Source organism: Peromyscus eremicus, chromosome 16_21, assembly GCF_949786415.1.
Source record: "Peromyscus eremicus chromosome 16_21, PerEre_H2_v1, whole genome shotgun sequence".
Classification (NCBI taxonomy): domain Eukaryota; kingdom Metazoa; phylum Chordata; class Mammalia; order Rodentia; family Cricetidae; genus Peromyscus; species Peromyscus eremicus.
In genome coordinates, this window is record NC_081432.1 from 35,171,339 (window position 1) to 35,182,798 (window position 11,460).

Below are 11,460 nucleotides of genomic sequence, written 5' to 3' on the forward strand. Positions count from 1 at the left end.
ACCAACTGGATCAGGCCCTCTGAGTGGGTGAGACAGTTGATTGGCCTGATCTGTTTGGGAGGCATCCAGGCAGTGGGACCGGGTCCTGTGCTCATTGCATGAGTCGGCTGTTTGAAACCTGGGGCCTATGCAGGGACACTTGGCTCGGCCTGGGAGGAGGGGACTGGACCTACCTAGACTGAGTCCACCAGGTTGATCTCAGTCTGTGGGGAAGGCTTTGCCCTGGAGGAGATTGGAATGGGGGGCAGGCTGGGGGGAAAGTGAGGGGGGCGGGAGGGGGGAGAACAAGGGAATCTGTGGCTGATATGTAGAACTTAATTGTATTGCAAAATAAAAATTAAAAAAAAAAAAAAGTCCCCTCCTTCTGGTCACCACAGTACTGCCGTCAACCAGCTTTTAACGCACCACAAACACCGATGTCTTGGGGCTGGAGAGCTGGCTCAGGGGCTAAGAACACCTGCTGCTTTTGCAGAGGACCCAAGTTCCAGGTCCAGAACTCACATTAAATGGCTCACAACCTCTTGTGACTTGAGGGGATCCAACACTCAGTTCTGGCCTCCGTGGGCATCCACACTCACACATACCCGCATGCGGACACACGCATGTGCGTAAATTCAAAAAAAGAAAAAACATGTAAGCGTGGAGTGGAGAGAGAGAGAGACCATCGTACAAGAGGTTCTGTTGATAGCCAGAAAGGGCTTCTTAATTTCTTGGCTTTTTTATTCTTTTTTTTTTTTTTTTTTTTTTTTTAAGGTACGCTATGAGACTAAAAACCCACTCAGGCCCCAACGCCACACCCGAGGACAAACAACTGGCCGCGCTTTGGTAAGTGTAACCCCAGCTCTGCAAACGGGGTGCCGAGCTGTCCTGTGCATCCTGATACCCTGATCCCAAGCCGCTCCAACAGCCGACAGGTCCAGTCCACTTTTCACTATGCCACCCTGAATTCAGAGTGACCAGAGGATCACAGGGGGCGAGTAGTATCACTAGCCAGTCAGGGCAGCCAAAAGCGGCAAGCTCAGAAATAAGGTGGAGAACAATAGACACCCAATATTGACCTCTGGCCTCCACACATGCATGGACAGGCACATGCACACACATATACACATGTGCATACACACACACACACACACACACACACACACACACACACAAGTGAAACCACATAGGTCCCGCCTCATTCATGTGAATGTGAATTGTGCTAAGTGGAATTTTTCCTGTGTTTAACATTTTAGATGCAGTCAAAATCATTGACGAGTTACTTTGCATGCCAGATCAGTATGCATGGATACTCACAATCCATTAGAGTTATCAGTACACTGAACTGAGGGGCAGCTCGCTATACTTAGATAATAAAATCATTTCTTTCGTACTGGCTAATGGGTAATCGATCTTCCTGTGCTTAGGATTACAGTAATAAGGACTATGCAGAGGTAACTCCCACAGCCTCTGCTCTAAATGCCCCATCCCAGGCCTCACGCTGCAAGGGCTCCTCTCTAGCTCTCCCCTGCCCTTACATCCATACATCCGGAGTGTTTTGCTCTCGGCAGGTTCGCTGGGCTCAAGATCTAATCTGAGAGATAGAAAATCAAATGGAGGTTCAGACAGCCTAACAGCCACAAAGACACAAGAGAGGCTCGAGCTATTTGACAGAATTTCATCTGGAGTTTGAAGTGCTAGCGAGCAGGATCGAGTTGTGCTGGGCATGTTAGGTTTCTAGCACATCAATACCTGCTCTCAGCTGGGGAAGAATTACGAGTGCAAAGCACCAGGGAAGAGAGAATTAGCCTCTGAAAGTGCTAAATATGCCCTTTTCTTTATTGGACTACCATGATGGGATTAATAAATTGATGGTGATTAATAATTAATGTTGAAATATAGGTTTGACATAAATAATTATACAAAACACTGTAGAAAATAAGCAGACGTAACTGCCCTCAGATTAGTACTTCTGTTGTTTGTAGTGCACTTTATTTGAACTCATTACAACCTAGTAAAGCGTTAACAAGCAGCGGTAATAAAAATCTGTGAAATTGGCTGTCCTGTCTGCAAAGCCCATAGCTCACCCAATAAAGCAGCGCGGCCTGTGTGCTGCTAGCACTCCCTCAGCCTCTCGTGGAGAGAGACTGCCCCCTGGTGGTGGGAGGAGAAAGCAGCCTGACCCTGTTCCCAACAAAGAGCTGTTCAGGCTGTGCTCACACATCATCCGGTGGTACATGCACGTATGGAGTGCCTCCTTGGAATTTTGAATTATGGGTGGCTGTTGTTGTTGTTGTTATTTTAATAAAAGGAATGTCAAATACTCAGGCATATACTTAATATGGGAACGTTTTAGATGTATAAGTGTGATCGAAATACTGAGTAGGAAATGACAGGGTTCGTTCTGAAGCTTCCCTGTAAAAGACACGCATTTCCCCTCTTCTACCGCAGTTACCGATGCCTGGCTCTTCTATACTGGCGGATGTTTCGACTCAAAAGGGACCACGCTGTGAAGTACTCGAAAGCACTTATCGACTATTTCAAGGTACCGGCTAGCAAATGAGCGCCATGGCTCCGTGTGCTGAGCCGTCTCCCTGACAGCCCGCTCTGAGAGGCCCCGTCCAGCCCATTGCATTGAGGCTGAACCTGTCACCTCCGTCCTCCAGAATCACCCCATCTATGACACACTGGGGCTTGGAAAGCTCGCAGAATGGGCCTTGAGAGCCCAGCTAATTCGTCCCCCTGCCTTCCTGTCCTTATTTTTACGGCCTGTAAACAAAGAGTGTCCAGTTATTCGCCCCCCAGTGACCCAGGGATTGGTCTTTGGAACAGATATAATTCCTTCTGTCCATGTAGAATTCTGGGAAGTAACTACTTAGACCCACTCCCCTTAGCTGACTTAATCTTTGATGCAAATGGTATTTTTAAAGATGGGAAATGGCTTCTTATAGCTCAGGGACCCCTGATAGCAATGTGTAATGACAGGGATTGAACTGTAACCACGGCAACTTTTTATCTCAGAGAATTAAATTGTTTTCACTGGAAGAATACAAAACAAACAAACAAAAAGTACCTTTTTTTTTTTTTTTTAATGGAGTGTTGCAGAGTGATCCTGAAGTTAATCGTTCATTCATAATTTCTGGGCCGCTTCTCTGTTCTGAAATGCCACCATCACTAACCCCACCACTCCTTATCACACACAAGCACACAGCCATCATTTTCAAGCCTTTATCGCCAGCCTGCACAGCTTAGAGACCGGCCGGCCGGATGGACGGGCTGTGTTGGAGCTCCCCTGGGCTGTGTCTAGCACACTACCAACCTTCTGGTTGTGCACACAGAATGACTGCTGAGCCCCCCGGTCATCGGGGACATGAGACCTGGCATGGAGATTTTCCTTCACAAAATCGGTCCACCCCAGAGGCAGAGGCAGGAGGATCACTGCAAGTTCCAGGCTACTTGCTCTCCATGGCAAGTTCCAAGCCAGACACACACACCACACATGTGGTGAGGCCTGTCTCAAACACACATGCACATGTTGGGGCATGATTTTCAGGAGCCAGGAGTCTAAGAGATGAGTTATTATAGCAAAGTAAAAGTGAAAATGCTTGAGTAAAGAAGTACACTGTATTTTGTGATCCCAGGGAGTTCTGACAAAATTTTAAGGGATTAAAAATAGTTTTTAATATTTGTATCCAGTCAAATCATATTCTCTTCCAGGAGTGATTGGCATTTGCTTTCTATCAATTCTCTGTTTTGAAGTGTATTTTATTTTATTTTTTATTTTTTTATTTTTTATTTTTTTGGTTTTTCGAGACAGGGTTTCTCTGTGTAGCTTTGCGCCTTTCCTGGAACTCGCTTTGGAGACCAGGCTGGCCTCGAACTCACAGAGATCCGCCTGGCTCTGCCTCCCGAGTGCTGGGATTAAAGGCGTGCGCCACCACCGCCCGGCCTGAAGTGTATTTTATTATTTGAAGTAGATTGTGTTATTAATGGTGTACAGTGTGATACTTGGATGTATTGCGCACTGTGGACCTGTTATCTGCCGCCAGCTAGAGAACACATTCATCACCCCGCCTCCTACCATCTCAGATCTGTCTCACAGTCTGGCCACGCCCTTTCAGTGGTTCTCCAGAACGGGTCCTTCATGTCGAAGCTTTGGACCTAGTAGGGACCAGACTTCAGGCACCATTTACATAGAGTTTGGGGCCTGAGGCCTTTGGGTTACAATGATGATTCAGCTGTGGAGACCATGCTTCAGCACTGCGTAGATGTCTCTGAAAGGGAGACCTTCTTCCTACCAGTGTGTTTTGGTCATGATGCTTACAGATAGGGGGAGGGCCAGCAGACTTCCATCCCATTCAGAACCCTTTCTTAAACTGTTCCTGCAACCCCAGACCTCTCTCCTCCTCTGCCTTGTGTCCTCCTATCCAGAATGTTGAGTAGAAGGAACATACGTGAGGAGTCTCACATCAGCGAGGCATGTCAGCACCGTTCTGTCAGGCAAGGGGAGGGGATCCCCTAGGATGGCATTCTTGTCCTAGCTCTCTCCGTGAGACAGGTGAAGGTGGCCGTTTGTCATTCTGTCCTGTGTCTGCCCTTCCAGAGAGCCTGAAAGGCCACTTCTTGCCGTCTTGGCAGCTCCTGCACAGAAACTAGACAGCCAGGCACTTCATGAAGCTCCTTCCGCCCGAAGCACGTTGTCTTAGGAATCGCTGAGAGGGGTCGCTTCCCCTGATAGCTGTGGAGACTGTAGGAGAAAGTAGACCAGGCTCTCAGACAGGAAACCCAACGGTACTTGGTGATGTCCCCTGCTTAAGAGAGGACTTCCCGAATGTTTTTTCTGGGCTGCGGGGCTGCCTCAGTGACAGAGGCACTTGGCATCAAGCCTGCCTGATGATTTGAGTTCAGTCCCCAGGACCCACATGGAGAAGGAGAGAACTGACTCCCACAAGTTGTCCTCTGGCCTCTACATACATGGCATGTTCATACACACACACACACACATTCAGACACACATACACATACAAAATATTAAAAATCGTTTGTATTTTCTCTTACTTGTTTTCATTCACTCATTTATTGCTAGTTTGTTTCTGTTTTGTTGTGGTGCCTGGGATTAAACCCAGGAGCTTCCCATACCAGTCAAGTACTTTGTGATTGAGCCACACACCCCAATCTGGAAAACTTTTAAATGCCTGGTGCAAATACCTAGCACATGAAATATAATAACCTAAATTGGGCTATCTAAGAACATCAAGGCTAGTGATGGAGCTGAGTGACAGAGTGCCCTCCTATAACACTTGGGTTCAGTACCCAATACCACTAAAAAAATCAGTAAAAATTGTATGTCATAATGAAACCTCTCAGAACTATTAATTGTGCTAATGTTTATGCTAATAATAAGGTATTAATAAGTGTCAGAATTTTCAAATTTTCTGTTAGGAAGTATACTTAATGCTATCGCTTTAAGAATATCCTCTTATTCCTTTTTTTTTTTTTTTTTTTTTTTTTTGGTTTTTCGAGACAGGGTTTCTCTGTGTAGCTTTGAGCCTCTCCTGGAACTCACTTGGTAGCCCAGGCTGGCCTAGAACTCACAGAAATCCGCCTGGCTCTGCCTCCCGAGTGCTGGGATTAAAGGCGTGCGCCACTACCGCCCGGCCTCTTATTCCTTTAAGAGGAATAAGTTTTGTTGTTGTTGTTGTTGTTGTTGTTGTTGTTGTTGTTGTTTGAGATAGGGTCTCTCAGTATAGCCTTGGCTGTCCTAGAACTTGTTCTGTAGACCAGGCTAGCCTCAAACTGAGAGCTCTGCCTGCCTCCACCTCCTGAGTACAGGGATTAAAGGGGTGTGCCACCGCACCCAGCATTAAGAGGGATAATCTTAAACTTCATAATTTAAAACAATAGGATTTGATGACATACTTCCTTCGAATGTCCCTGTAAATAATCCCTAAATTTAGATACAAGGTATCCTCCTCATGGAATGTGAAAGAGTTCCCACTCTTTTCAGAAGATTTAAACTAATTTTCAATGAAAAACTGTGGATTGGTTCAGCATTCAACAGACCTTTGCAGTTACGGATAATTTGGTGTCTAAAATTTGTTTGTAAAAACCTCTACTGGGTAAGGCACATGTGTACACATGTGCTCACACACAAAATGCACACTCATTCATACATACTGGCTTCCACGGAGGGAAAAATAGCTCTGTGATTGTAACTCCCCAGATCTGTTTTCTGTGAGTCCACACTGACCTACAGTATGGTAGTGGTTATTGTCACCGTCACATTAAAATACGCTGCTGTCCACTGTTAGCCTTAGCCAGTGGCACTCACTGGTCCATGTTTTTATTCCCTGCAGAATTCATCGAAAGCTGCCCAAGCCCCGTCCCCGTGGGGGTCCAGTGGCAAGTAAGTTCACTTTTCCCCAATGCAGTAAGCCATGCATTGCATGACGCACTTCCCTGAGGGGGCCGCCCGCCTCGCCTGCTCCCAACCTCTGCACTCTGGCTTTTCTACCTCTCTTCTTCCAGGAGCACTGGAAGCCCATCCCCCATGTCTCCCACCCCTTCTCCCACCAGCTCCGTGGGGTCTCAGGGCAGCCTCTCCAGCTCCAACGCCCTGTCCCCGTCAGCCATCGTCAGCATCCCTCAGCGTATTCACCAGATGGCGGCCAATCACGTCAGCATCACCAACAGCATCCTCCACAGCTATGACTACTGGGAGATGGCTGACAACCTGGCCAAGGAAAACAGAGGTGTGTGCACGACCTCTGGGGGATGGGGACCCACCTAGGTATGGGGAAATCTGCCCCGGGGGCATCAGTGATCAAATGTCATGGTTTATGAAAGAAGAAAAGAAAGAAACAAAAAACGGGCACCTGCTGCCTGAACCCGCTTTTCCCCCTCACTGTGGAAGAGCATATGGAATCAATTAGATGGCAGATGCACACAGATGCAGGTACAAATTCAGACGCAGGTGTAAATGGGCACACAGTGAGCTTCTTGCACATAGACTGCACTTCCTTTTCATTTGTTCCCCCCAAGACCTAGCCTAGCTCCTAGAACACACATGGGGCTCCAGAAATGTCGGATATGTAAAGCGAATGGCTATGAATGAGTATTACCAGCTTTTTATTGTCTAAGCTGCGGGCCAGGCTGGGTGGTACAAGCCTATCACCGTGGTACTCCGGAAACGGAGGCAGGAAGGTTTCCCAGTTCCAGTCCAGCTTGAGCTACGAAGGGAAATCCAAACTAGCCTGGGCTACATAAATAAGACCGGTCTCAGATAGATAGATAGATAGATAGATAGATAGATAGATAGATAGATAGATAGATAGATAGATAGAGACAGACATACATACATACATACACACATACATACATGAAGAGTGTTGTTTGCTTACAACAATCTCTTCTTACCGAAGAGATAATCTTAGCTGCAGTAGCAAATTACTACTTTTAAAACAATGCTTGCTTTGCTGATAGTAGAAGTAATAGGGGCCAGTGATAGCTCACAGATACAGGCCTCACAGCCTGGGTTCAGTCCCTAGAACCCACAGTGGAAGGACAAAACCAACTCCCAAAAGTTATCCTCTGACCTCCACATGTATGCATAAGCACCTCTCTCCCCCTCCTTTCTCATACATTCTCTCTGCCTCCCTCTCTTTCTCTCTTCCTCCCTCCATCCCTCTCTGTCTGTCTCTCTGTCTGTCTCTCTCTCTCTCTCTGTCTCTCTCTCTCTCTCTCTCTCACACACACACACACACACACACACACACACACACACGCACACGTACACTAATAAAACTTCAGTGTAGCAATGGGTGCTTTCTGTGGATAAATTTGTGGCATGTGGGAAAATATAGAGGGAAAAGTTTCTAGGTAGTCCGTAGGTGGCCACTCACAATTATATGCGATATTATTGTGATACAGTGCTTATAGAATCGTGAAGGAGCATGATTTCTCACTCCATCCCCCTATGGTCAGACATTTAAGTTACTTCTAGCTCTTTTTCTACTGGGACAAATAACGTTGCAGTAAATCATGGTTTTTCTGATTACATGGCGGGCCAGTGGAAGGGAACGGGTTCAAGACAGGATTTCTCTGTGTAATAGCCTTGGCTGTCTGCAACTCACTTTGTAAAACCAGGCTGGCTTCTGCCTCTCAGGTGCTGGGATTAAAGGCATGTGCCCCTACTGCCCAACTCTTACTGCATACTTAAGAGAGAGTTATAGCAGTTAAATTCAGGGGAGTGGTTAGTTAATGAAGATTCTTTTCTTGTTGTTTGGTTTGGTTTTTGAGACAGGGTCTCACTCTGTAGCCTAAACTGGCCTGGCTCTCACTAGGTAGCCAAAGCTGACTTCAGACTTACCATGTAGCCTAGGTTAGCCACAAACTCATGGCGATCCTCTTGCCTCAGCCTTTGGAGTGCTGGAATCACAGGCATGAGCCACCATACCCCCATTGTGTCTTGATCTATGAAAAACTGAATAATTCAGTCCTCTCCCTCCAGCAACAGGTGAGAACGCCCATAGAGCTCATTTTCTGACCAGGAGATTATAGTTATAATCGTGTGATAGTATAAACCCACCGGACAAGAGCAGAGTGTCCACAGAGAGATGAGGGACAGATGGCACAGAAGAACCCTGAGTACAGGAAATGGTTGATATGAGTTCCAAGGCGGTACACTTTGAAAGCCCAGTGAGAATAATAGGAAGCCTCAGGCCACCAGAAGAAGCACACTAAAGGAACTTGAATGGCAGAGGGTTTTGAAAAAGATATTAGTTCAGTGGCTGGAGTGGACCGAGGTGGGTATCTCAGGTGGGTTAAGCAAAGTAGACAAATGTATAGAGATAGTCCTCCCCGGTCCAAGAGACCATGGGCAAGCCAGACTCCAGATGGCCCTGCCCACCAGCTGCTAGGCACCTCCTACCAGAGGTCTCAGTGACATGTATAGGGTACAGACTCAGTTCTGTTCACCCACCCTAACCTGTTCTTCCTGTGTCCTGTACCTGGATTGCTTCACCTAGCTACCTTCAGTGTTCAGTCTCTCCTGAACCTCCCCTTTCCTTCTTAGGAGGACTCCACTTAGTGTGTGTGTGTGTGTGTGTGTGTGTGTGTGTGTGTGTGTATTATACATATGTATAAGCCCCTTTGAAAACATTGTCTCGGACACTTCCTTCCAGGGAGCATTATTCAGTGATTCACCTATGACAGCAGAGCAGCCATGATGATTGTCTCTGCTCACCACACACATGATTCATCTGGCCCGTCCTTCCTTCCCTCCCTCTACATGCCTTTCCCAGAAAGTACCTAGGGACAGAATAAAGGAGACAGCAAACACAGAGAATGTCCCAGTTAGAATGTGACTTCGGCAGAGGTGACTGTTTGGTCCCGACCCCTGGCTGACCCACTGCCCTGGAGCCCCACTCACTGGACCCCCTTCAGGGGCTCAGCCCATGACAGTTGAGGGTGGAAAAATGGGGGGCTGAGTGACAGTGACATCAAGTGAACGGCAGCTGGAACATACAGACCCTTTGCTCTTTGGGTACAGTCATTTATTTGGAGGTAGGGTTTTATTTTGTGCCACGCCACATAAACAATGGAGAATGCTTGAAATCATGAGTGAATTCTTCCTGAAGGCAGCCGGGCCCTGACTTTCCGCTCACATGTTGCTCTGTCTCCTAGAGTTCTTCAATGACCTGGATCTGCTCATGGGACCTGTCACCTTGCACAGCAGCATGGAACACCTGGTGCAGTACTCCCAGCAAGGCCTGCACTGGCTGCGGAGCAGCGCACACCTGTCCTAGGGACCGAGCCCTTGAGCCGGACTGCGCCTCTCCTCAGTGGCTCAATGTTTCTGGACACTGTGCTACTGACCTCCCTAGTCCACAGCATTTCCCAAACCTCGGTGAACATTTCCTCAGAATCCAACAATGATCGTTTTCTGGGGCGTGTGTGTTTAGGTGTGGGTTCGTACGAAGCTTTCTCTGTGTCTCTCTGTGTGTGTGTGTGTGTGTGTGTGTGTGAGAGAGAGAGAGATCAACAGCTCTTTGAAACACATTGTCTTTGTCTGGTTCCTATGATCCCAAGCTAGACAAGTGATTAGAGGTTCCTCGCCGGAGGAACTCCACGCAGCGCACACATGCTCACACGCTTACAGACACATCCTACCCCCAGTGCTAAGCCATTGCCTTCTTAGAACATTCCACCAAAATTTCATGTGTTGCTGAACCTGGTGCGATCCAGCACACCAAAAGCGTAACTGCAGGATGAGGTGAACCTCGCTCTTATATTATTGATTACTTTCAGTATTATGTACAATTCCCCAGTTGCTTTTGGTTGTTGTATATTAATAAGTAATTGAATACTGGAAACAAGTCAGTTATTTTTGTGCCAGAAGTTCACTAGATTGCATGTTACCAAATGCCTTGCCTCTCCTCTGATACCCTCCCCCAGTCCTCATTACCTACTGAACACATTAGAAGCCAATGGAGTCCCACAGACTCCCCTTGCCTTGTCCCCACATGGTATAAAAATGGCACCAGGATTCGCCGGAATCGATAACAACCACAAAAGCAACCGTGACCGTTTTGGTTCAGAATGACGTCCGCACCTGTGGCAATAAGCCCTCCAGGCACACACATTTCTTCTTCCTGCCACTGTGACTCTGTGGCCCTAGAGCCTCCTGGCTGTTGTCGGCCAGCACACTTCCAGTCTTTTCTCTCTACAGTAGCTTTCCTGCAGCTTTTCTCAGCCAAATGAAGACATGGTCTGGAATGTGCCATCCCTAGACGTGGCCGCTGCTTACAAGGCAGAGCAGTTTGCTCCTGTGACAGACACTCTTCAAACACAGTGCGCGGCTACAGGCCTTGAGTGCGTTTGGATTTGGGGGGGTGTTTTCAAGCTTTCGTTAACAAGCTGCTTACAGTGCAGGGCAAGTTATCCCTGGATGATCACAGCTCTGTTTGGAGTAGCGACAACCAGAGTGTCTTCCATATATCTTGAGCTCTGATGTGTTTATGTCCTGACCAGAGTTCTTTTCTGGTTTGGTTGGGGTTTTTTGTTTTGGGTTTTTGTTTTGTTTTGTTTTGAGTTTATGTTGTAGTTTTTCAGCGTCTTGTTTACAGTTTTTGTCTGAAGTTTGTTTGCTCATGTTTTGTTATACCCTAGACGTAGTCTTCTTGTTAAATATCTGTGGACCTGTAATATTAGTATAAAGAAACAAGTCCTGCAAACAAGGTGTATCTTGCCACACTTTAAAAACAAACTAACGTCCTTGGGTTACTTGACACAACTGTGCCAAGTCAGCCAGAGGGAAATGGGTAAGGCCACCTCTGCAGTCCATCGTTGAAGGTGGCAGGGCCACACGGTGTGTGTCCTGTTTTCACTGTCTCCCTGTGAGCTTGGTTATGTTCACATTACCATTTTGTCAGCCTTTTCTGTAGATGGCAAATAAGACTGCTCTCATTCCCCAGCTCCTAG

At 47.1% G+C, this 11,460-nt stretch overlaps 1 protein-coding gene across 1 annotated transcript in view; it reads left to right on the forward strand.

Moving 5' to 3' along the window:
- Aff3 (ALF transcription elongation factor 3) overlaps positions 1 to 9,982 on the forward strand; it is a 478,688-nt gene extending 468,706 nt beyond the window's left edge. The window contains exons 18-22 of the mRNA XM_059281654.1: positions 754 to 825; positions 2,431 to 2,524; positions 6,336 to 6,385; positions 6,508 to 6,731; positions 9,664 to 9,982. Coding sequence (XP_059137637.1) covers positions 754 to 825; positions 2,431 to 2,524; positions 6,336 to 6,385; positions 6,508 to 6,731; positions 9,664 to 9,785 — 562 coding nt within the window. The 3' untranslated portion in view covers positions 9,786 to 9,982. The remainder of the gene's footprint in view (positions 1 to 753; positions 826 to 2,430; positions 2,525 to 6,335; positions 6,386 to 6,507; positions 6,732 to 9,663) is intronic.
- Positions 9,983 to 11,460: the final 1,478 nt, after the last annotated feature.